This window comes from Lytechinus variegatus, chromosome 9, assembly GCF_018143015.1.
Source record: "Lytechinus variegatus isolate NC3 chromosome 9, Lvar_3.0, whole genome shotgun sequence".
Lineage (NCBI taxonomy): Eukaryota > Metazoa > Echinodermata > Echinoidea > Temnopleuroida > Toxopneustidae > Lytechinus > Lytechinus variegatus.
The window spans coordinates 33757069-33784119 of record NC_054748.1 but is presented as its reverse complement, the minus strand read 5'-3'; the positions used below and the strand labels follow the sequence as shown (position 1 = coordinate 33784119).

Here is a 27051-nt window from a genome sequence, read left to right as displayed (position 1 = left end):
TTTGTTTATTTTCCTTTTATTGCTTTTCTCTCTCCCCCTGTTTCTCCCTCTTATTTTCTCTACTCCCCCTTTCTGTCAAAATCTCTCTCTCTCCCCCACTTGTCTTTCTCCCATCATCTTCCTCGCATCCAATACACTTTATTTATTTACAGTTCCTCCTTTTTCACATTTATCAGTACTATTGAGGAATCAGATTTTTCCTATCTCTACTTTGGAAAGCCAGGCAGTCATTATGGACAGGTTCCCCCAAATTAGCATGACATTTTTTTGCGCAGGGACAGTGGATTTTACGCTTTATTTATAGTCCATAATTTTTCGCTTCTATCACTATATTATTTAGAAATTACATTGTTCCAATCAAACTCAATCTTTGGAAATCCAGGCAATCCTTAACGGAAGCATGTCCCAAAATTTTATCACTATATTATTTAGAAATTACATTGTTCCAATCAAACTCAATCTTTGGAAATCCAGGCAATCCTTAACGGAAGCATGTCCCCAAAATTCACATATCTTTGTTTGCGCAAGGGCAGTCAGTGGATATGAATTTTCTTCATGAAGAATCTTCATAGCTTCATTTATGGATGAAAATGAAGACATCTATGGCTTTCCATAGTAAAGTTGATTATCTTAATCACAAGTCTTTGGAACACCGGGTCAAAATCCATTTCAAATTTATGGCTACTTCAAACCATTGTTTTAACATTACAGGACAGGAAATGGGTCAGAATGTTAAATTCTGGGACCACAGATGGTGTTCTTATACTAGGGCCTCATCCTAAAGATTGTAAATGATTAAAATCTGTTGAAATCTCAAGTATGGAAAGCCAGTGAAGCCAATGTCATAAGTTAAACTTTACAAAGTGCGATTCAATTGTAAAGTACATAGAGAATTAGGTATCGACTACTAAGTGCATAATAAATTTAACATCAATGTTTCTGAGAGATGACCTGGGCTTGTGCCAATCACAAGGGCGGAACTCTCCCAAAAGGTAGGGGGGACCAGGGGTTGGAAAATTTGACAAGCAAAAAAAAAAGGTAATCACACAAAAAAGGTCATTTCGATCATAATAAAGGTCATTTCGATTAAAATAAATTTGACAAGAAAAAAAAAAGGTAATCACCAGAAAAGTAACGTCATCTCGTCCAAAATACATTTTTTTTATTTCGATATTGAATAACGTTTTTCTTTCCACCAAAAATAGTATTGTGTCCCCCTACTATTTTGGGTAGTGGGCCGAATCCCCCCTGTCCCCCCTAGGAATTCCGCCCATGGCCAATCATACTCTGGAATGAGGGAAACTGCTTCCATCTGGCTTTCCATAGATTTTTAAATAATCAAATCTCTAGTGACAGGGAGATTGGGGCACTTTGCAGTAAGACTAGCAATTAAACACAAACCAATATATCACATGCAAATCCTAAATATGTGCATCTGATTGGTTGAAAATAAAATTGTGTTTTATTCAAGCACTTTCATTTGATTGCAAGTCCAGATTTTAGGAGTTACATTTGATAGGGAATCAAAATATCACATGCAACTCCCAAATGCATGCATGTGATTGGTTGCAGATCAAATTGTCTTTGATTTCAAAAGTTAGGTTTAATTACAACTCTTACTGCAACAGACCTCTTGAAATTGAGTTTGCTATAATCGCCAGAGTGTACACCAAAGCCACACACAAACATTCAACATATAAACAAAACAAGAAGTGAATTTACATATTGTATTTATTCCTTGATGTCGTCTAACGATGCAACCACAATTGCTGTCATGAGCAAATAGCACATGAAACCCCCCACAGCCGATGAGTGTGTCCGTAGACCAAGACCTCGATGACAAGATCTTGGATCAATGTCCCCCCTATGGTACCAGTATCACCACAGCCATCCTTCCTGGTCTTAACGGTAGGATTTCTGGTAGCGGGCACGGGGTCCTGGACCGCCAAATTTCTTGGGCTCGCAGCGCCTGGGGTCGGCGACGAGGAGTGATCGGTCGTATTGGATGAGGATGTCCTTGATCTCTTTCTTGGATGCTTCATCAACGACTGCAGAAAGACAAAGTAGAAAATCAATATTTTATTGTTCGAAACAGAAATCATCCGAAAATTTGGTTTACCCCATTGATAGTGGGCCCGGCAGCAACTGCGCAGCACCAGATTGACATAGCTCTATCTCTTGTTGGAACGCCAAGCAGGCTAGCAGCAACTCCTATCTTTTCATGTCTTTTGGTCTGACGTCACAAGGGTTTGAACTCGCTACCCCCAAGTTGTGAGACTGATGCTCTACCAACTGAGCCAACACATCGGTGTTGGCCACTTACAAGTAATCCCAACAGGGATAAGATGGCACAGTGACTTGGGCGATTTAGCCCCCGAAAAGCTTATCTATTGCAGATTAAGGCAATTAGTTGTGAAAAGTACTCCTGAAAATACAATAAATACATCTTTCATTTTTAAGTCTGTATTTTTGTCAATCCATAAGGAAAAGTAGCTCATGTATTATATAAAATCCATGAAGTCTGGCAACCCCAGATTATCTTATGAACAGACACACTGCCTTCAAATTAATACTTACATTTTTGGTAATAGGCAACAAGAGACTTGGAGATGGCTTGCCTGATAGCTGAAAAAAAAAATCGATATATTCATTACATGACATTTCAATTTATTAGATTAATAAAAGGCAAGGTTTAACAAGAACATAATTGTTTCCTGAAAGATTGAATCTTGAACGAAGTAAACTGCCAAATCCTTCATTCAGATTTTCAACTCCAAATTTGGCCTCATTTCTGCAGAGGTTCAAAGTGTGGCCACTGGACAGGTATTCCATTTTGCTTCAGCAGAATTTTGAAGAACTTTTTTTTTTATTATTCTTGCATGCATTTTCCAATCCCTCAAAAACTGTCAACAACTCAGAATCTTCGTGCAAGTTTAAGCATTTTGAACAGGAGGGCAATGCTTAAATAAAAGTCAGCAAAATAAATACTAGTTTTTGTTGTTAGTTTCCTTGCCCCTTGGTCCCCCCCCAAAAAAAAAAAAAATTATATACCATGAGAATTGAGAAATTTATCTCTTTGCAATCAATCTTCACACAGAGGAAAAATACACTATTGTACAGTAGGGGAAAAATAAACATACTGACAGAAAATCATTCACGCATGCTAGAAGTAGCTAATCACACCCAAAATTTGGCTTACCATAGATCTGTGCTACACGTCCTCCTCCCTTGACTCGAACCCTGATGTCAACACCAGCAAAGCGATCCTTGCCAAGAAGATACACAGGCTCAAGGAGCTAGGAATAGAAAGCATAATTGTGGTTTTTAATTCAATTCTGTTCAATGATTAGGCAAGGGTCATGTGACCAAAACCATCAAACAGATTGTTAACATGACATGTCACCCATGGATAAAGAAATATTGCAATGTGACAAAAAATTAAAGACACATTAAAGAGAAAAACCAGTAGTTGCCGTAAACACTGATTTCATGAGAAAGTCTGTAAAACCAGGCTTAATTGTCAGTATATAGAGGATCTAGAAATCTTGAAATCTACGCTGAAAAATGTTCACATTGAAGATCACCATCACAGATAAGCACACGTGGGACAGTGTATTATTATTGCTCTGAATGTCGGCCCGAAGCTTGACCCGAATCCTGCGCTTATTTGCTAATTTCTCAGCAATTACACAATTTCTTCCAGAATCCTTTGGCACATATTTTTTAATTATACAAACAGACACTTTGTGGTCATTTCATTGGATTTTTTACGAACTCATTTTGACATCGTTACCACAACTGGCATTTACCTTTAAAGGAGGTAGAAAGTCACAAATCATGTTGAAAAGGAATAAGGAATTAACCAGGGGTTACTTGCACATCATAATCTGTCCGTCAAGCGAGCCCGATAAACTAAAGTTATAAAAATTAAGACGACAAAATGTTGGTCAATCCCAGTTCGTGAACTATACGTTGTCCCAAGTGCTCAATAATTCTAGACCACATGTGCCAAGTTGTATTTGCTTTAACAGTATTTTTATCCCAAAATCAGTATTTCTTTGGTAAGAAATAAATACCGGTATGCATGCATATCAGCAGAGTTTAATATCTGACAATTTCTTTCATGAAATGCTCCCCAAGGCTCTTCAGGGTGCCACATAAGCACTTGCCCGATTGCCCAGGGCAAGTAAAAGTTATAGTCACCAAGTGTTTTGAAGTAAAGACCAAAACTACTTGCCCGAATTGGGCAAGCAAAATTCTCACAGTAGAATTACCAATATTAGGGTCGATATGATATACTGACCCTAAATTTAGTCATGGCGGGCAAGATAAAATCACTTTGTAAAAAAAATGCAAGAACGAGGTACATGTACATCAGTTCATGTCAAAACAGAGAAAAGAAAGGTCACTGATTTCTAAAACCATTATATTTTCTTTTGAAGAAGTAAATCTTTTTTTGAAGGATTTTTTTGGGCAAGTGAAATAGATTTCAGGCAAGTATATTCCAGCTATTTAAAAATTTACTTGCCCAACAGGGCAAGTTCATCTAAAAAGCTATGTAGCACCCTGGTCTTTGTGAATAACTGGTTGAATTTACCTTTGACTGAAGGGCCTGGGGCTGGACAAGCTCCAGAGGATGACCATTGACCTTCAAAAGTCCATTGCCTTGCTTGCAGTGGGCAACAGCTGTAGCTGTTTTCTAATACAAAAATAAAAGATACAAAAATTAGAAGTCGTCATTATATTTGGTCACAGACATTGGTCACTGAATTTCTCCAATATAAACAAAAATTCTAAAACACCTGTACTGGTAAATGACATCATTTTTTATGCAAGTTTTCTTTGAAAAAAGGTAGTTTGCAATATGTTGTTTTTCTGGCCCCTGCTACAAGTGTAAAACATTACCTGTTCGAGATGTTTTCTGACATTGGAAAATATTGATAAATTTCTTGGATTTAAATCATTTAATGTAGGGGTATTCTGCAATTACGCTGAATTCCATCTAGAATAGATAAGAGGCACAAAGCCAAACATGGGACTCACTATCAATCATATCATGGGACTCAAAACTCCTTATTTTCTTGGAAATTTGTTTTGCAAAAGGATTCTATTAAACTAAATCAACACCATGGCACATTTTTCCCACAAACCAAAATCTCATAATAAAAGTCAAAAGCCCATTGGCTTATGTGTAGATCAAAAAGGGGGCAAATTGTTATTGGAATAGTAGATGGTGAGCTTTTAAAGACCAAGTTCAACCTGACAACTAGACAGTTACATTGATTTGAGTCATTTGACCGTATCGGACAACCAAAGTACGGTACTGAAACTTTCATCAAAAGTGGACGTATGATAATAAAGTTATGGCATTTTTATTAAAGCTATTGCTTACTTTCACAAAAAAATACTCATGCAAATGAAGGAATTTGCCACACACTGACACACTCAAAATTTTTATAAATTTATATGTCATACATATTCTCATAAATTAATATAATGTAATATGATTTCAGTTTTACATTATTTGATCGAATGAAATACAGGCCAGTAACATACAAAATATATACCAGTAGTGAGACAGTAATTGTATGAAGAAGTACTGATAACATTTACATCACACACTCACTCACTCTCTAACTATACAGTTAATTGAGTTAAAGTGGAAGTTCCCCCTGACATGAAGTTTGTAGTAAAAGTAGCAGAAAAAAACAGTAAAAAATATTGAAGGTTTTGAGGAAAATCCATTAAACATTACACAGAAAGTTATGAGAAATTCAAGTTTTTTTATTTGTGAAGTCATAAACGAGCAGCTGCCCCACATGTTATGTATTACCAGTAATACAAAACGCATAAACTTTATTTTTACGGTTTGTGATGACTTGATTTTTCATTTGTGTTTAGGAGATAAAATTAAAAACTTTTAAAAAACATTTTCAATTTTCTGAGAAAATTACATTTCATAGATTTTTTAACCATACATAATGTAGGAAAGCTGCTCACATATGACATCACAAAGAAAATAATTAAAATTCTCATGCTTTAAGTTCTTTATTCTTTGATGGATTGTCCTCAAACCTTTACCAATATCTTTTTTTTTAATTTCTGCTATTTTCACAACAAAGTTTTTGTCAGGGTGAATTCCCCTTTGAGAAAAACCATTCGCTAACATCACACGTCCTCCCCAAGGTCTGGAAAATAATGCCCTGCCAGCATGGAAAATACAAATACCATAATCATTCCACTTTTGATAAAATGATTTATCGGAATCCCATCTTTATCTGAAGTTGCCAAATGCAAAAAACAAAAATTGCCAATGTTTGTACCGCCATCTTGGCTTTTTCATGGAAAGCAGTTGTGCAATCGTTTATGGGCTGATAATTACATGTAATCGAACATTTGAATCACCGCATGGTTTCAACTGTCTGGCTGGCGATCGGCCCCCAAAACCAGGATTGTGCAATCGTTTCCCATGTCAAAAGCCAATATGGCAGTGTCCCATTTCTAAATTCAGGGTCCCTGAAATAAATTTGGGTCTGGCATTTCACAAAAAAGTCAGATTTCAATAGCCTAATCATTTTTTTAAATATGCAGAATGATTTAATATCATTGGCCAATGGGATCGGTAAAATGTTTCAATTAACGAGACTTTTTATTTTTGGAAATGTGCTATATGTCAGCAAGTGCCACTGCCAGATGACTTGGAGAGTAAACTCGCGTGAGGGAATGATTTCTCTCCAAAGTTCATGTCTCCAGACTGAATAAGTTTGGGCACAGTACAGCATGCAGGCAAGTGAGACCATGTTTCACTTGGAACTTTGATACAATTTCTCACCATCATTGGCTTTTTATTTGTTTTATTTAAAAATTAAAATTTGTTTTCAATTTCATGTATAATTTAAATATGTCATAGTCCACACTGCAGACAAAAAAAAATTGTGTCATTCTCACTATGTGAATGTCTCACATGGTGACAAAACATGCTTTTTCTACTCGGACGGTATGTTTTTTCACTGAGTGTGTCAGATTCAATCACTAAATGACAATGTCCCATGACAGCGACACTGAACTATGCTCGATTGTCAATGTCATCACTCATCATGACTTTGAAAGATTTTTCTTCATGTTTTCCACTCGTATCAACTCAAATCAAATTTACTTTCAAGATTCAAGCTTAATATAAGTTACACTTAAAGGACAAGTCCACCCCAACAAAAACTTGATTTGAATAAAAAGAGAAAACTTCAACAAGCATAACACTGAAAATTTCATCAAAATCGGATGTAAAATAAGTTATGGCATTTTAAAGTTTCGCTTATTTTCAACAAAATAGTTATATGAACGAGCCAGTTACATCCAAATGAGAGAGTTGATGACATCACTCACTCACTATTTCTTTTGTATTTTATTATATGAAATAGTTTTATTTTCTCGTCATTTTCATGTGAAATGAAGTTTCATTCCTCCCTGAACATGTGGAATTCCATTATTTTAACATTTTGTGCTTCAGGCAAGGAGGTCCTAATCGTCAAATTCATAAAAAATTGAAATATTGTATAATTCAAACAATAAAAAACAAAAGAAATAGTGAGTGAGTGACATCATCGACTCTCTCATTTGGATGTAACTGGCTCGTTTTGTTGAAAATGAGCAAAAGTTTGAAATGTCATATTATAACTTTCTTATTTTATCCGATTTTGATGAAATTTTCAGCATTGTGCTTGTCTGATTTTCTCTATTGATTCAAATCAACATTTTTCTGAGGTGGACTTGACCTTTAAAGATTCAATTCAAATAATATTAATGGAAATACAACATCTTCAGTTCAAAAGTGTGTGAAAGTTGATTTGATTTTTAAGCAAAGCCAAAGAAAACAAAAATTATTTTGTGACAAGCCAAAAATCTTATCGGTGTCATGATTGAATGATAATGATATTGATCTGCATGCATGGCCAAATTATAATTAGTCCGGCCCATGAATTGTTTTTTTTATGCATTATTGCATGTATTGTGTCTTGACTCTTGTGTATTTTTTCGCTCGTCACAAAATTCATTTTCTTTTTTTGCTTAGAAAAAAAATTATTTAATTCAATCAAATAAGAAGACAAAGTACGTAAGTTAGGCCCTACTCATACTCATTCTATAGTCATACTCTGACAATTCACACACTTATTTTCAATAAAAAAAGTCACTCATTCATATCTCATATTCAATAAATGATTAAATCATTCAGAGCACGCAAAAAAATAGACAAATAATGCCTGGGCTTGATGCATCATAGTTTCATACTCTCTATTTCGTCTTGCATTCGTGGGAGTTGCCTTGTCCTAGCCTAGCTTTGTATATGAAATTCATTAGGCCTAATTGATTCATTTTCACATTCGCATTCACAATGAATCATCCATAACCACCAGTACCAACACAAAATAACACACTTGGGACTGTATACATGTGGGGAAATGGATACCTTTCTGCCGAACACTTGCACGGACTGTGGCGGTGTTTTCTCTTTCTCGGCCATTGTTCTGTATGAAAATATAATTAATATAAAGATAAATATTATGGGATTTGATTAAAAGGCATCAATTGCATGGTGAAGGTGCACGCTTAGAATAATAATTCGGTTTATGAGACCGTATTTCATTGATCGTGTACCTGATTTGTGGTTGACCCTGAAAAGGAAGTTGAACGGGTTTCACGTGGTAAGGTCAAACGATACCAAGACAATCCGATACATGTCACTGTATCGATAGTCATTTTGTGCGTCCCCGCTCCCCCCCCCCCACGGGGGGGGGGCGCGGCGCGGGGGGGCTTTCAAATTTCCCTTTTTTCATTGTTTCGTATTTATTGTTCCAGTGTTTTATAAGGGAATCATTAATGAGGGGATGGGTAGTCAGGTAAGTTCGAGCAGTGCTACCAAGATTTCGATGCCATAGGGGGCATCGAAATATTTGTGTTTCCGCCCCCCCCCTTCCTCAACATTATTTAAAATCTAATTCAAGGAGACTCTCGCCCTGATGTAGGATTTGCTATAATAAATGCGGAAGGGAATAAATATTTGTTATGAAGATTTTGGATATCCATCAAAGATACTGATCGATCTTGATTGGCATGGATTTTTACAATTTTCACGTCACATACGCGAGTAACTCCCGTGTACTCATGCGCTGTAATTTCTATATGATTTACCCTCTTTTCAGGGAAATTTAAAATTCGCTTCTGAAAAAAAAATCATGTACGTACATGTTGGAAAATGGGAATTACACTCAGGTTTATGGTAAAGTTGCATATATAGTCGCATCGCCTTTATGACGCCACAAATTTGATTTGATTTTATTTTATTTTATTGTTTACTTCTGCAATTACATCATTCGTATATAATACATTTTCCATAACATAACAAACATAGTATATTGAGAACTTTTTTGGCATGAATCATAACTAAATGTACTAAAATTATCATTACAAACAGAACTGATCTCATACCAAGTTAGTTAACATTTACAATTTGCAGGAGAAGGATTGTCGTCATAAGCAGATTGCTTGAAAAAATGACAACCCCAGGTTAAAACTCAATGATTAATATAATACATTAATACAGCAAAATTAACTTTCATATACTAGTAATGCAGATCTACTCAACCCAGATGTAATTTTATGCATATAATATGATCGTCTTTCTTATTTTGTTCTTTTCCTTGAGCACTCCATTATAGCAGTGCAATTTTTTCTCTCTCGATCAGATCTCTCCTTTAATGCCGACTTGATTATGTGTTGTGTATGTTGTTTCGATTGTTTAAAGGACAAGCCCACCCCAAAAAAGTTTATTTCAATAAAAAGAGAATTAAAAATCAAACAAACATAACAATGAAAATTTCATCAAAATTGACGTAAAGTAAGAAAGCTATGACATTTTAAATGTTCGCTTATTTTCACAAAACATATGCACATCCTGGTCGGTATGCAAATGAGGAGACTGATGATGTCATCCATATTTCTTTTGTATTTTATTATATGAAATATTCTGATTTTCTCCTCATTGTCAAGTGAAACAGTGATTAATTTCTCCATATACATGTGGAATTAGCATTGTTTAATACTATATGGTTCAGTCAAGTCGGTCCCTATGGTCAAATCTGTAAAAATGAAATATTGTATAATTCAAACAATAAAAAACAAAAGTAATAGTGAGTGATGGACATCATCGACTGACTGCATTTGCAGTTCTGGTTATCAGGTGACTGAGTTGTTGCATATCACTGTTTTGTGAAAATAAACGAAGCTTTAAATGCCATTACTTTCCTATTTTACATCCGATTTTTAATGAAATTTTTTATGCTAGTTTGATTTTTCTCTATTCATTCAAATCAACATTTTGCTGGAGTGGACTTGATGACCTTTAATTGTGCAGGGCCCTTGGTTAACAATAGTTTCTAAATCACTGAACAGTCGCCTTATGAAGACAAATAAAATAAAAGTCTAGCTTTGCCCCAAGAAAGACGGAAGTGTGGGGAAGGTGGGGCGAGGGGCCCATCTGATATTCAATTCAATTCAATTCTTTTATTTTTCACTTCCATTAAAAGCATAATACAACTTAATCAAATCAAGTACAATTTTACAGAAGGGCATTCTTACTTCGTAAAACAGAAAAAACAGTATAATATAGAGCATAAATGGAAATGAGGGGGATCCACTAAAAAGCAAAGCTTGTAAAGTGTGGATCCCCCTTGGAAATGAAGAAATTATAGTCGACTTATTATATGCGTACATGCATGTATTACAAGAAAGAAAAAGAAATCATATTGATGGAAACATAATTACTGAACAAATGCAGCTTTTCACACAAAGAGGTCTTCGTTGTAAAGGATATATTGCGCAAGACAGAAGAAAAAAAAACCCAGAGAGATATGAAGGGGAGTCAACTCCAACAATAAGTTGATTAATAATAAACAAAATTAAGAACGTAAGAATTTTTTACATGAGAATGAAAAAACATAGAATAGTCTACGCACACATGAGTGTCTACAGCTTCGGGAATGGTATGGACAAGTTAGTATTCGAGATACTATGGAACCTGAGATGACGTTTACTCATGATCCGGTCAACCTAAAGAGGAGAACTTCTGAATTTGGAACTGATGCAGAGTCATAATGACATTTTAGTATATTCCCTAAGTAGTAAAATAAAAACCTATATGTACTGCAAAAGCTAGCCATCAAAATTGAACTTGAAATCACTTTTAAACCAATAATGACATCGAATAAACCCTTTCTTGTGTATTTTATTGTATGAAATGTTTTAATTTTATCCTCATTACAATAATTATGAAGTTTGATTTATCCCTGAACATGTAAAAAAAAGACGGGCCTATTAAATATGGATCAACTCGGATTTCAATTTTTTATGAATTATAAGTCACTTTAAACTGAAAACTTACACTCTAAATTTCATCCAGACGGACTGTATGACCTAACGTACTCGACACTAGCTTCAATAACCCGAAATTGCATTTGAAAGATTTAATCAGGCCGTAATGAATCATGAGGATTCAGAATAAACCCAATCAATGTTCGGCTATTGCCCATCTTTAGCCGATTTGGATATGTCTTAAATCCTTGAAATTTGGAGTGTGCCCTTTTCAATAATGATCAAGTCATTTTTTTTTTTGTAAGTAATTGTGGTGTCGGATTTTTTTTTTTTTTTTTTTTTGCTTACCTTATTGATGATTGTTTTCTAATCACGTGCTTATCTATTAATAGTCACAGTTGAGTATAACTGGCCATGCAAAAAATCACAATCATATGGTCATTTTTATGTTTTTGTATACGGTTTTGGAAAAGTGGGGGGCTACCCCCCCCCCGCCCGCTTCCGCGGCCCCTGTATACTGTGCAATATAAATTTACAAATAATTATTATTAATTAGTATAAACGACGGGCCTACCATACTCAGATCAATGAGCTTGCCATGCACTTTTGTTTTCGTCGTCACGGACGCGACGACGATTATCTCGGAATTTCTGAATATCTGCTGAAACGAATTGTAAGTGGCGTTTATTAATGACATTTAGTATATCATAATTTCTTTTTTAAGTTTATTAAGTCATTGATTTTGTGTAAAAAAAGAACGTCAAATTATAAACCAAAAGTCTTCCTGCAGGAGTTTTCGCGAGCGAAGCTCTTGCTGGCTTTAATTTCGGTCCCACATGTAGAATATTGTGTAGGGCGTTGATAATAGATGACGGTAGAGCTCGAGCGGCCATCTCTCTCTGAGCTCTGAGTCTGATACTCATCAACGATCGTCGGTGAAAACAATAAGGGAAGAGTTCCTCTTGCGACAGCCACCCAAAGTGAAAAAATGTATAGAAATATACATTACCATGAGTAAGAATGTTAAACTGGTAAATATTATTTAGTTGGTTTGGTCTTTAGAAGTATAAATGATGTTGATGATGAGATGATGAGATGATGATGATGACGATGATGATGATGATGGCCGATGGTGATGGTGGTTGATGATTGATGATGATGATGAAGATAAGTCAAAAAGAGGGAGGAGGGTGATAACGCTGAACCTGAAGTTGCTTAGCCTTACCCTGGCCTTAAGTTAGTGATGTCTTTTTTTAATGATGGATGATGATGATGATGATGATGATGATGATGATGATGTTGTTGATGATGATGATGATGGTGGTGGTGGTGTTGATGGTGGTGATAATGATGATGGTGATGATGTTGATTGTGATGGTGGAGATGATGATGATCATCATCATCATCAACAACATCATCATCATCATCATTAACAAATTGATAAGTCTCCAGCTTGACTAGGATGTCTTCTCTAGCCGACCTCTATTTCCTCCAAGTTGAGTGATGTTCCAGCTGGAGCTTTTCAAAATACCTACCGTGAAACCGATGATGATAATGATGATGTTGATCACAATGACTGCAACTACAATTTCCAATATGATCACGCAAAAGTGATGTAGTCACTCCAATTGATGATGATGAAAATGATAATAATCTAGATTTAAAATACATGTTGTACTGTTTTTCAAGATGCCTGAATTATTGAATCTGGATATTTTACGTCTTCAGGACTGATGACAAAATCCAATGGCTCACATAAAGACGTATGCACGAATCAAACCCACTGGAAAACCATCAAAACGTCTGGATCACGAATCTACCAATGTAGCCATCAGCGTTCCTCAGCTTCAGCCCAGCGGTCAGACCAGGGACTGTACGGCCACACTGACCCATCAGTTTGAGTTTGCAGGAGTCTTTGGACCAACGTCCACCCAAGATGAGGTCTTTGACTCTGTGGCTTCCCACATCGTAGATGGTAACTATTGACCTAACAGATGTACCCATCGGCATATTTCTTGAATCTAACTCATAACTTGTAAAAATATGCAGTTGTAGATCCAGGGGGTAAGGAGGGGGGGGGGTCTCTTCTCTGGAGGAAAAAGAGGGGGGTAAAGTTGATAGAAAAAAATTTATGGGTATGATTAGGGGGATATAACCCTTTTTATTGATTGTATACCAAAAACAAAATAATAAAAGAGAAGATAATCTTCATAAGTGTCAAGCGATGAACACCTCCTTTTTATGTCCTCGGATATTAGTCCCTGTTTGCTAAAATGAGGTTGAAAATTGTTGGCTTATTTTCTGTTGATCTAGTGGATAAATGCTAGATTTGATTTTGTCCCTATTCTATTACAATTATTCATATGTACCATAATTCGCCCCAAAATGTATTGAATTATTTAACTTTTATTTTTCCCAATGAAAAAGAAATAAGAGGCCCTGTCAAAAATATGCTAAAAATACAGTTTTTTATCACTCTGGTGGATAAAATACATCCCAGAGATTATAATGATAATAAATGAATTATGTTTCTTGTTCCAAAATCAGTATTTAAGAAAAAAATTCTTAGTGTGTTGTGTCTGTTGCAAAGATTCACTGCAGTTTGGTTGCTGACTGCAAATGTTTCCATGATAAGCTTTAAGTTTCCATGAGCTTTTAGTCTAAATGTATGCTGGTTTACTGAGCAGGCTCCAGATCAGATCACAAATTTAAAATTAAGGGTCAAATCATTTTACAAACACTGCATATATTGATTTAATGAATACATTATATGCTCTGAAATCAAATACAATATGTTCTTGAAATCTCTTAAGCATCCATATGGGTGCTTGCTTTAACATTGTAGGCTATAAAGGAATTTTATTTCTTAAAGCAAAGCATGTAAAGATGTTCACGAAATGAAACAAATTTCAGGGATTCCTCCTGTAAGATGATTGCATGCACTGTTGGCATCTAGTTTCCCATAGCTCATATTTTCACAAACATCCACAAAGTTACTCAATCCTTTTAACAACTTTTTTTATCCTGATTGGTTAATTTGTGACAGGTTTTCTATCTGGTTACAATGGCACTATATTTGCATATGGGCAGACGGGCTCTGGGAAGACATTCACCATTGAAGGGGGCGCTAAATCCTACTCAGATCGGGGTCTTGCACCAAGGTTAGTATTAGGCCGAGGGAGGTTTGTCAGTCAGTTTAAAAAAAAATGATTAGTTTTGTCCTTGTTGAAGGGGGGTGGAATAGACAACAAAAGAAAGAAGGAAAGAAAGATTACAAATGAAGACATAAATAGGAAGGAAGGGAGGCATGATAAGAAAGACATAAGGAAATAAATATATATATTTAGATAAAAAATTGGATAGGAACTGAACATTCCCCCACCTATTCTTATCCAGTTTGAACTGATTGATTTAAAGAAAAAAATGAAAATAAAGCTGAAATATGATGAAAATTAAATTACAAATATAAGCTCTAAAGTAATAGCAAATTTTATACAATATTGATGCTTTTATACTTTCATTAGTTTTGTGTCAATTATAAGCTAGCTGCACATATTTGAAAAAGAAAATCAGATTGATCAGATAAATGATTTTGTTGCATTTGACTGTAAAAAATATCTCATATTTTTTTTAATTACATGAATTGATACTATATTATTACAGAGCTTTATCAAGAATCTACAAATCTCTGGAGAATCAAAAGTTCGATGAACTCTCCATCAAAGTTTCCTACCTGGAGATTTACCAGGAAATTGGATACGACCTTTTGAACCCTACGACACGACCCGGAAACGTTGTCACACATCTACCCAAGGTATGTACTCTTATCAAGGTGCAGATCACCCCCACCCCTTATCCAGGGGTGGGGGTGATCTGCAGGCACAGACCCTGATTGAAACTTTGATCAACAAGTGGGTCTCCACGCAAAGACTAGCACATTCAAAACTTGCTAATTCAAGGGTGTAATTCAGTACACAAGGCATTAATAGGCTGCACATTCAGATCCTTTACTCGAGTGAAAGGTTTGCACAGCAGACTAGGATGGGGAGGGGGTGCTGATGGGAGGCTTCCCCCTCCCATTTATATTTTTTTTAGATCGTCAAATTTCTGTGGACTGTTTAGAGTTCCCTAAAGCAGCCATGCTGGAGGACAAACAATAAAAAATATTGCATCGAACCATGATCAATCATTGTTTTTTTATGGTCTAATGCAATAGTGGACCATGACTCGGAGGAGACAAAGCATTGGAGGGGCACAGCATTGTTCACAACAATACAATGCCCCTCCAATGCCTTGTCTCCTCCGAGTCACGATCCGCTACTGGTCTAATGCACAGGGTTCCAATTGTTATGTCCTCCAACATGGCTGCTCGTGACATCATATGGGAACCCTCTATTGCTTCCAAAGTGGTAGCTTGATCTCTTGATTCCTTTCCTTTCTCAGGTCAGTGTCACCGATGGACCAAACAACTCTTGCATCGTACGCAACCTCTCTATGCACCTAGCAGCCGATGAACGTGTTGCTCAATCACTTCTCCTGCAAGGTCAGGCAAGCAGGAAGGTTGCTGAGACTCCCATGAACCAACGATCCTCCAGGTCCCATGCTGTCTTTACTATTTATGTCAAGACCCGACAGAAGGGCTCCCATGCAGTTAATATGTGAGTATCTAATCATGACATCAACAAAGGAATTTTAAGATCACTGCATTTTGTGGATCAAAATTGACCCCCAAAACGAATGGCAATGCACTAATTTTGCATATACTCAAAATGATTGATAATTCTTTATAAGTAGCCATACTTATTCCTTGAAGTGGTACATAGAAGAAGTAGTAGTGACAGAGATGGTGATATTATTTCCTGATTGCTAAAGGAAGCATGAATATAGAGCTACCAAGTAGTACTGATTTTCCGTATTTAGTACTGAAAAAAGAGAAGAATACTGATGGTTTCATGCAAAATACTAATTTCTAAAGTTTCAGTTTATGTGTTGTCCTATGGTATCCTGTAACAATACTAATTTCCTAACCAAAATACTGATTTTCAGCCTTGAAAGTATTGAAATGTTCTTGTTCAGGTTGGCAGCTCTGTGAATGCTTGTAAGCAAGTAACCAGAGGACCAAAGGTCTAGGGTCCTCTCCTAGGGTATTTCACAAAGAGTAGCGTGCGACTGTCATGTTGTAATGCCAACGCGCACATGATATGTAACATGCAATCTTATTGATTAATTCGCAAGTAGTGCGTGTCCTTTTTGTAGGATTCGACAATTTTGGTGATGCCTTTTATACTGCACGCCACTGGGAAATTTAAACTTAAATTTTTATGAAACACCCTCCCCCTCCTGGGAATGAATGGAAGTATCTATTAATTTCTTAGCCATATTTGTACTTGATGTAGGTCAAAGTTGCATCTTGTGGATCTGGCTGGCTCCGAGAGGGTAGCGAAGACGAAGATCGCCGGTCAGCAGCTTCATGAAGCCAAGTCCATCAACCTTTCTCTTCATCACTTGGAAGGGGTCATCATCGCATTGCAGGGAGGTCACGGAGAGGGGTCGAGGGTCAAAGGTCGTAGGAGAGCTTTGAGTGCTGGTCCAGTCAGGAACCGAAGGTATGCAGTCGTGTGAAAGAATGAAAGACTGTAATTCAAATCTTTTTGACATTATATGCCAATATAATTCTCTAATTGCAAAGCTTAATGAGACAGAATTATAATACACTGCAATCTAAACACACAGTCTAATTTTAAAATATCGCTTAAAGTGCTAATTGTTTTTCTCTCATAGCATTCAAAATCAAATGCAGGTAGTTGTAAAAATTGTCTTAAATTGATCATTGTAATTATATTGATTATTGCAGTATTCTGATGAGTTCACTATGTTTAGTCTGTATTAAAATTTTGTCTCTTTATGATATATCTCAAATGGAGCACTCCCTCCTCCCCCCCCAAAAAAAAGTGATGTTCTGCTACATTTCAGCCCTCTAAGGTCATAACTTTCCATTTCATTTATATGTATGTGCCCAGACTATTAGGCAGCTCATATAAGAGATTGATCATGAGAAAATTCTTTACTTTCTTAATTATTGATATTAAAAATGTTGTCAATAAGACTATCATATACACACCAGTTGCTACTCTGTCATTGCACATCCATCAAAGGAATTCATTTTGTGTGATTTTTCAGGGTTGGGAGTGCCTCAAGCACACGTTCCTTGCCATATCATAGGTCCATGTCCGTGGGTGGTCATCGTCATGTACCGTATCGTAACTCCTTACTCACTATGGTATTGAGAGATAGCCTTGGTAAGTTCATTTGTAGTCATAGTAATTCTTAAATGATAATAATGGGCATCTGTAGAGCGCCATCCATTTTCATTGTTATGATTGAAATGTTATCATTGTCACCATCATCATCAATTTTAGTCATCATTACCATTCTCAATGGTATCAGAATCCCATATCAATTAAAAATTGCCATCTGCTAATATAAGAGATGTCATTCTGATATGTTTAATGTTTTCTAATAGAATATTATTATTTTGATCAGGAGGAAACTGCCTGACAGCGATGATTGCGACCATATCAGCCGAGGAGATCAACCTGAGTGAATCTTTGTCAACTTGTCGGTTTGCCATGAGGGTAGCTGCTATTCAGAACAAGATCAGGTAACTCTTTGCTACTCCTGGTACATTTTCTTGCCTACACCCAGTAAACAGATTGCACATTCGATCCAAAAGTAACTCAGAAAAATCTTGAAACCTGCATTTAAACTTCGCCAGCAAGCCTCTAGCATTCCATTTCATTGTCCATGGCAGTCAGTGAATGCTAGTCAGATTAAAAATCAGAGGTACTAAGGCAAATGGAGAGGCAGAGGAACGTCAGGCTCGGACAAAAAAGTGGAGGGGCACCTTTTGTCTGCCAAACAATAGGTGCCCCTTCACTTTCATTGTATGAGCCTGACGTTCTGCTGCCTCTGTACTAAGGTATTTGTTCTTGTATCATCGTGACAACACTGATGACTAGGAAAGAGTCGCCGAATGGCAATCAGGTTCAATTGTCGCTGGGTCCAAGATTTCTTCTGACTTATTTTCAGATCGAATATGCAATCATATCGACTGGCTGCACGCCAGAAATTGTACAGTATCTACAGTATCAAAGTTCCCTGGCAAGCCTTTAACAATCAATGCCTAGTGACTTGTTGAGCAATGGAATTGATGGGTGTGTTGTATCCTTGGTAGATGTTTCATAAAACTGTTCGTAAAGTTACGAACGACTTTACACACAATTGGAACATGCTCTTAGGTCATAACTCAATTACATAGGGATATCACATTGCACCAGAAAGGATCACCAGTCACGTGTAAAGTCGTTCGTATCTTACGAACAGCTTTATGAAACACCCACCAGGCATGGCGATGCTCCAGTCACACCGACGAACTGAATCCAAACAGACCAATTGTTTGTCTTTGGAAATGACATAATGACTTTGGTCAGGTTCGAAACAGTCCACAGGTGTGACTGTAGCATAGCTCAAGAGATGTATAAAAGGATAGGAGGAGTGAGAATAATAGAATCAGGTGATGATGATGATGATGGTGATGATTATGAAGATAATGATGACGATGATGATGATGATGAAGATGATGATGATGATGACGATGATGATGATGACGATGATGACGATGATGATGATAATGACAATGATGATGATGATGATGATAATTATGATGATGACGATGATAATTATGATGATGACGATGATGATAATGATGATAATTATGATGATGATGATGACGATGGTGATGATGATGGTGATGATGATGATGGTGATGAAGGTTTTGATGATAATGATGATGATCATGATGACGATGATAATGACGATGATGATGTTAATTATGATGATGATGATGACGATGGTGATGATGACAATGGTGATGATGATGACGATGGTGATGATGACGATGATGATGATAATGATTAGAATTATTATGATGATGACGATGTGATGATTATGACGATGATAATGATGGTGATGATTATGACGATGATAATGATGATGGAGTGGTGCTGATGGTGGTGATTATGATGAGTATAAAAATTACATGTATAACAGGGGAGGACAAAATATGTCAATAAGTTTTGATGTCTTTAATCTATTAAAAACTGTGTATTCTCTTTTCTCAGTCGTAATGAGGTCATCGATGACAAAACGATCATTGCTAGGTTAAGGAAGAAGATTGCCAACCTCGAAGAAGAAATCCTTGCCCTCAAAAGAAAGATTAGTGAAGATCATCATCGGAAGGTATCAAAAAGCTGAAGCTTTACAGACGTTTCTTTTTGCTTGCTTAATGTGTGTATATCAATTATAATTCATTCTACGTCCTTCAAGGTAGTCAATAACAATAAATTTTAAACATGTGTAGTGGTACAGTAGGGCTGAAAAGAAACTTATAGGGTGAAGTTCTAAAATGCTGTATGATGGTCTCATTCTTGTTCACATTATGAAAGATTTTGTGTAAAATATGTTTCGTTCATCGCAACTCATGACAAATAGGTAGTCTTTAATCACCATGAAACAACCCCCCCTCCCCCTTCTGAGAAGCAAAATTAAAATTTGCAATGTAAAAAAGCCATTAAAAGTGAAAACCTTTTTTTTTGCTTATCAAATTTTTTTTTCGGGTACAAAACATCCTTAATTTTTGGTTAATACCTTTTTTTTTTGCTTGTCACATTTTTCCTCCACAAAATGTCCCCCCCCTTTGGAAAATCCTGGATCCGCCCCTACTTCCTTTAATACCGGGTAGCTTTTCGAAAATTTATTGACAGATTGAGGCATCCAGTGAGTCTACCAACACCAACAATCATCCAGCTGAATCCACCACTCACACATCATCTTCATCTATGAAAGGCCCCTCCTCATTGGCTGATGCCCCCAAGCCTTTGGTTGCACCAGCCAATGGGAGTGGTCTTACCAGGGAAGGAAGGCAGCACTGTGCTAGAATCATGCAAGGGTTTGTGAGTGGCAGAGTGACCGATCCGGTTTCATCCGGTAAGTGGACGAATTCTCTACAGGGGTTGGTTTCAAGAAAATTTATTGAGTCTGAATGTTTTAATCACCTTCTGAAAAGCACCCTATGTGAGGAGTAAATTCAGAAAAGTCTAGTTCTGAAGTCATGATAAGTAGAATAAATTCTCACTTCCAAATGATGGATGAAAATGGAAACAGGCTACAGTCCTCCACCCAAATGCTTCACTGTTCACTGTCATAAAATTGTTGAAACTCTTCTCAAACTGACTTCAACGAAAAATCAATCAGCTGCATAATTCTCTAATAATGCTATCATTTAATTCACCCCTTCCCCTCCACCTCATTGACTGATCTGGGGCCTGTTTGCAGAAAGAGTTGCAATCAACCGCAACTCTAGAAATCATGCGCAACTTGATTTTCAACTAATCTACAGTGTGCATTTGGGACTTGCGATTGATTTTTTGACTTGCGTTTAAACGCAACTCTTTCTGCGACGGATCCCAGATCAATCAACTATGGACATAATTCACTCCTTTTTTTAAATCCAACATGAATAAATACCACTGACTCTGTCAGGAAAAGGAAGAGGTTTTAATCCTTTGCAACATGTTCATTCTTTAAACATTCTTAAACATCAAGTTCTATTCATTATTTTTATCTTCAAATCTTATTCAACTACATGTATGAAGGTGTCTCAGATTTCTCCAGTTTCCGAGAGTGCTTGAGGATTCTTAGGGAGATGATCCACCGGTCTTATGCTTACCATCAGAGATACAACCCCGCCCTCCTCACAGATCAACAGCAAGGGTCAAAGGTCAGAGGGTCAGAACAGGATACTCCTGATGTGAAGAGGTCACCTGAAGGAGTGAAGGTCAAGTCAAGGTCAAGTAATGAGAAAGGTAAATCAATATATTATGATTTTGAGGTATCAAATATGCCAAGAGAATTTCCACTTTGTCTAATAATTATTTCAAAAATTTCTCAAATGAAAATTTGATTAATTATGGAAGTGGTTTATTTAGTAGACTACCTATCCCATGTGGAATGTGACATTGCATACAGAGTGTATTGACAAAGTGCGTGTAAACTATAAACTGAATCAGAGTTTACCGTTTTCTTGAATAGTTGTATTTGTTCCAAATTTTCTATATTCCAGGGCAATCCAAAAGTTACAAGTCGCCGTTTGAGAGGAAAAGGGAGAAAGAAATCTCGAAGCTGACCAAGAATGTCGAGACTCAGATTGCAGAACAGAAACAGCAACGGAAAGATCTGATGGAATTCAAAACCCTTCTCAAACAACAGCAGTTGGAGAATGCTCTTAGAGACTTAAGGTCAGTTATTCATAGCTGTTAGAAAACATTTTATTCAATTTTTTTTCTGTCAGTTTTTTTTTCTTATTTCTTTCTTTCTTCATTCCCCCTTCCTTCATTTATTCCTTCAAAATCACACTGTAAAAGTTGTGTATGTGTGTATTTGAGTTTGTCAGATGTGTATCAATCAGGTATGATTTTTTACATCTGGAATAAACCTTCAATGTCACCATCTTACGGACTTAACCAGGGCTCAAACCAATCAATCAAACTTCTGCATCAATTTATAATTTTTCCCCGTAGCTTGGATTGCAGGTGCATGCCACAATGCCACGTTTATTTTAGAATGATATCTAATTAGTAAACTTTATTTATTTATTTATTTCAGTTTTATTTCAACAGGGTGGTCTCATTTCAAGTCCATTTCTGGACCTGCTCTCCCAGAGAGCCCTGCATTCACATAAAAATATTTACATAAAAAACATAACGAAATATACATACAAAGGTAAAAATGCACATGGCATACACAATAATTCCACTCAAACTGACATCCATATTAAGATTAAGCATATGTAATATCAAAATACACAATTACTGATTACAAGAGAAAAAAAAGAAATTAAGAAAACAAAATGAAATGTGATTAATAAAGGTCATTTTAACATGAAAAACAGCGGGAGCTGATGGGCTCTTCACGGCGCCTTGGGTAGGGACAATGGTGGGCCTTGTCCCATCGTTTGCTGCAGCTTCCCGTATTTGCTTTCCCGATCTTGTAGGCATTTTTGCTCACGTTTCGTTGATAAATCAGGGATTTGGGTCCAAATTTTAGCTTCCAGATTAGTTGTTACCTAGATAAACAAGCTGGTATTCCGTGTAGCAATAGTCATTTCGTGTTTTCAAGGTAATATTTCCAGTTCAGCTCAGTGTTAGAGAGAGCTAGATCAACACACGTCCGTCCATATCCGTGATCAAATGCTTTTTTTATTTATTAATCTTTATTTCTTTTGTGAATCATATTTCATGATCAAGTCATATTTTTAACTGACAGATAACATAGTAATAACATGAATAATGGTATAGGATTTGTATAGCGCACATATCTACCTTGTTAGGTGCTCAAGCCGGTCCTATATAGTAACAGCGTAACACCTGTAATCCTTCGTCAATCAAATGCTATGAAATGCTCTTGAGGTCTTGATATTCTTTTTTATGTTTAATCTTTGGCAGGTTTCTTGTTTTTGTTTTTTGTCTGTAGCAACAAGATCAGCATGACAACGGACCACTTAGAGAAGCAACAGGAGTTGGTAGAGAATTTACGGCAGTGCAAAGCAAGCAGGGAACAGATAACAGCTGAGAAGATTGCACAGAAGCAGCTGGCAAAGAGACTAGTCAGTATTTACCATACGAGTACACTTTACCTTTGTGTATGCACTTTGTCTATTAAATAAGAATGAAAATTTTGAAACCAGTTGAATTGTATGAAGAAGAAAAATAAAAGAAACAGATCAATGAATGTTGCGTAAAAAAATTATGAAGAATGAGATTGTTATGAGCATTTGAATAATGAGATCATTATGCTATGCTGGACATCCTATTCTCATCACAACCGATATGTGTGATATCCGACATGAATAACTTTTGTATTACTTTTGTACATGTTGTATTTCGCTTAAATTGTTCTGTAGGTACTAATTAAATTGAAGCTTGCATTCAATTGTTTTTACTGTGATATTAAAGGAGTAAAATATGAAGAATAAAAAAATAAAAGATCATAAAAATGTATGGATATTAAATAATCAAGATTATGATATTCTGTATAAGATGTAAAACAATACTGTGCATTGAATGAAAGAAAAGAGTACTATTTCCTTCATTTCATTTTGTCCAGGCTAAGTACGAAAAGAGATATCAGCTCGCTCTAGAGCACCTCCAGATCGTCTGCAACCACATCGAGCTTCAGGACAGAGTCTCTAAGGCAAGACAATCGACCAATCACAACACTTCTACCAGTCAGGATATCCTCAGCCAATCGGATTCAAGTTCCCATCCTTCTAGTCAGACTGAACCAGCATTTCGTCTCGGGCTCATGTCCTCTCCAAGGCGAGGGACCCATCAGTCTGGCCAATCAGAAGTCATGTTAGATAGGATTGGGGTGGAGGATGACCAATCAGGAAGCTTGACTGATAGGGTCGTGGAGAGATGCCGACATAAGAGCGGGAGAGTGGACTCCAAGAGGGTCCTGGATATATTGAAGCAGGAGGATAGCAAACGCAATAAGGTAACTGGAAGTCTCAACTGGTTTCAACTAGTTCCAGTTCTAGTTCCAAACTGGTTAACACTGGTTCCAACTGGTTCCAGTATCTCAATGATTAAATGATAGAGTAAATTTGCATCAGTGATGTCTTTGAGATAGGTTGCAGGACCCATTGAAGACTGCAACAAAATAAGAAAATGAAGATTGAAGAGATTCTTAAAGAACAGATATTTACCTCTTGTTCTCACATCTTATCATTGTTTAATTTATTTGAATATCTACTGTTTAACGTTTATTTTACCTGTTTAGTAAAACTGTCTGATCTCCAGGGATTCTTTCCTTCAGAATAGTTTCTAGATCAATATCACTTTGAAAAAAGATGAAAATAATGATAATAACCAGCGTTTATTGCATTCTATATAGTGCACTACATATATATCACAGTACTGCAAAAATAAACATGAATAAATGAATAAATAGATTGCAGTTGACCCTAAACAGATCAATTTCTGTTGTACTTTCAGGCAGCTAAGGAGATAAAAGAGCAGCGGATAAAAAACTTTACGCAACACTTCGCTCTCAAGGAAGAAGCTACACTCACAAAACTACAGCATTTTAAAGAGCAACTCCGTAAGCAGCAAGAAAGTGAACAATGGCGAAGTAATTCTTCATTGAGCATGAGCCAATCATGGGATGGTCATGTGAACACTGCATGGTCTGATGATGTCTCAATGGAGAGGTCAAGAACGAGCCAATCAGCAGCTGATCCTGCATTCAACATGAGACAGCCATGTGGTGATCATGTGGACACTGCATGGTCTGATGATGTCACAATAGAGATGCCAGGGATTGACCAATCAGGAGCTTTTGATTCTGCAATAAATGATAGTGAATCTGCTAATGATGTAGGAAAGAATGTGATCAATGAACGGCATGAGAAGAACCAACCAGCCAGATCCCCAGAAAACTTTGTAAATGAGGATTCTCAAAAGCAAAATATCCCTCTTCAACCGTCTTCCTCATTTCAAAAAATTGTTTCCAAGGAAAATCTTCCTGACATTTCATCAAAGAAGGACAACAAAATTGCTGCTGAACCTGCTCATGTTGATACAGTTGTCCAGAATTTGCATGCATTCAATGTCCCGCAGGAAAGATCACCTCATAAGACGTCTTTAGAAGATCCATCTGCCAAGACGATAGCCTTGACTAGAGATTCTTTATACCATGGAGGAGATACCACTTCTGTTCAGGTGTCTGACGTCACCACTGGCAGTTCTGCCAGTGTGCAGTCTCTATTGTCCCCACATAATTCTATGCTGCATAGTTCTCCTCTTGGTAAAGATACTGAAAGTAGTTCTTTTGGAGAAGGAACCATCCATGTTGGCCAAGAGTCAAAGATGTCTTCAGTGCTTTTAGGAAGGTCTTCTACTCGTGGACGGTCAGTTGGTGATGGACCAGCTCTAAGCCATTCTGCAGATTCCATCGTCCATGAACCACGTGGATTGCCAAAACAGTCACCAGATCGGACCTTGACCAATCCTAGAAGTTCCTTTGATGCAGCATTGTCTTCCATGCTCCGCCAGGATAAATCAACAGTCAGCCCTCCGGTCCTTGAGGACACCATACTCAAAGTAAGTAGAGATTTTGTTATATTTCCATTCATTTTTTGGTACTGTTTTATTGCAAATATTATGTAGAACTAACAGCTTTGTGAATATACAGCATATGAAGTGTGTTTATTGCAAATGTTAAGGTACAAACCCAAACAGCTCGTGTTCTAGTAATAAAATGTAAAATCCACTTTGCAGAGTGCTTTAGGCACAAAGAAAGAAAGAAAAACAATCTGTATTCAACACAAAATGAAGAGAGGATGCAGGGACAATTAAAAAAAAGGAAGCATTAAACATATATGCATCTGCCAGTAATGTTTTTGACAGAAATGCAAATCTCTTATGATCAAAGGGAGATATTTCCAGAGAAATGGTTCAGCATGGACAAAAGCCATGCCCACCATGTCATTGTAGATTTGGATATAACAAGAATATTTAATTTCAAATAGTCACACTTCTCTTGATCCACAATTATTCTTTCAGGCACAACATAGTGGAGATGTCACTCTAGCACTTAAGACAAAGCTCCTTGATTACTTGGGTGGTAAACCTATGAGAGGTCCTTCAGTCAGCAGTGTGGCCTCTCTCCAGAATGGCTGTTCAAGGTCTTCCATCAACAGGGGATTCACAGGGTCTTCTATGCAGCGTGATGCCTTCGGGAGTTCTACCAGCAATAGCCTTACTACAGGGTCTTCCATTGGTACTGTCACCAGAGAACCATCCTTGGACAGCTTCTTTGCAGAATCTTCCATCAACAGTGGTTTTACAGGGTCTTCCTTGCAGAGTGATGTCTTTGGGCGATCATCCAGCAATAGCCTCGCCACAGGGTCCTTTGTTGGTACTGTCACCAGAGAACCATCATTTGCAGAATCTTCCATCCATGGTGCCTTTGACAGATCTTCATGGAACAGTGCCCACGAAAGTTCTTCTCCAAACAGATCATTTGACAGATCTTCGGTACATAGTGGCCAAACAGGATCTTCCATTGATAGAAATATAGTCACATCTTCAAAACCCCCTACTTTTCAAATAGGTGCTTCCAGATCAACACTGAACAGCATAGGCGAGGAGGAGTCCATTAATCCAAGAGGGGGAGAGGAAGCTAAACAAGCCTTCCTCCAAAGTAATTTGTCCATCAGTTCTCTTGGCAACCAGGTAGGGTTTAACAATGAAAGGCCTGCGGTCAAAGCAATGGCAGAGGCAGAAGGTCAAAGGTCATATATATCAGCAGCCAAGGAAAATAAAGAGCGTATTCAGAAGATCCGAAAGGCAATAAGATCAGCGGAAGTTATCCAAAGAGCTTGGAAGAAATATTGTGCTCAAAGGAAATAACTATTCCAAGTTCTTGCCCAAAGTATATTTCAATGTTCCCTGTTTGGATGTAATACAAATCATATTGTAGTAACTATTGCAAATGTTGTCCGCGCTATGGTACTTTCTGTTTTTACCGCCTCTAAATACCCATTATCATTATTAATAGGAGTGCCTT

The 27051-nt window shown here is 36.9% G+C and overlaps 2 protein-coding genes across 2 annotated transcripts; one reads left to right on the top strand and one right to left on the bottom strand.

Annotated features, from left to right (window-relative positions):
• Positions 1-1713: 1713 nt before the first annotated feature.
• Positions 1714-8699, bottom strand: LOC121422039 (40S ribosomal protein S16-like). The gene is made up of 6 exons (XM_041616844.1): positions 8653-8699; positions 8465-8522; positions 4598-4699; positions 3200-3296; positions 2578-2625; positions 1714-2048 (listed from the first exon to the last, which is right to left on the bottom strand). The coding sequence occupies exons 2-6, from the start codon at positions 8516-8518 to the stop codon at positions 1903-1905; spliced, it is 447 nt and encodes a 148-aa protein (XP_041472778.1). The 5' UTR covers positions 8519-8522; positions 8653-8699; the 3' UTR covers positions 1714-1902.
• Positions 8700-11957: 3258 nt separating this feature from the next.
• LOC121422038 (kinesin-related protein 5-like) lies at positions 11958-26975 on the top strand. Its single transcript, XM_041616842.1, has 16 exons — positions 11958-12037; positions 13093-13339; positions 14411-14525; positions 15028-15178; positions 15808-16022; positions 16761-16970; positions 17545-17663; positions 17908-18025; positions 19545-19662; positions 20187-20409; positions 21078-21287; positions 21545-21719; positions 22954-23086; positions 23587-23976; positions 24477-25583; positions 26046-26975. The coding sequence occupies exons 2-16, from the start codon at positions 13111-13113 to the stop codon at positions 26892-26894; spliced, it is 4362 nt and encodes a 1453-aa protein (XP_041472776.1). The 5' UTR covers positions 11958-12037; positions 13093-13110; the 3' UTR covers positions 26895-26975.
• Positions 26976-27051: the final 76 nt, after the last annotated feature.

Coding starts and splice junctions, on each gene's coding strand:
- LOC121422039 (XM_041616844.1), bottom strand. CDS start 8,518: ATGGCCGAGAAAGAGAAAACACCGCCACAGTCCGTGCAAGTGTTCGGC. Junction 3,297..4,597: donor CCCAGGCCCTTCAGTCAAAG/GTAAATTCAACC, acceptor TTCTATTCCTAG/CTCCTTGAGCCTGTGTATCT. Junction 2,626..3,199: donor ACGTGTAGCACAGATCTATG/GTAAGCCAAATT, acceptor TTTTTTTTTCAG/CTATCAGGCAAGCCATCTCC.
- LOC121422038 (XM_041616842.1), top strand. CDS start 13,111: ATGGCTCACATAAAGACGTATGCACGAATCAAACCCACTGGAAAACCA. Junction 17,664..17,907: donor GGTATTGAGAGATAGCCTTG/GTAAGTTCATTT, acceptor TATTTTGATCAG/GAGGAAACTGCCTGACAGCG. Junction 21,720..22,953: donor AATGCTCTTAGAGACTTAAG/GTCAGTTATTCA, acceptor TTTTGTCTGTAG/CAACAAGATCAGCATGACAA.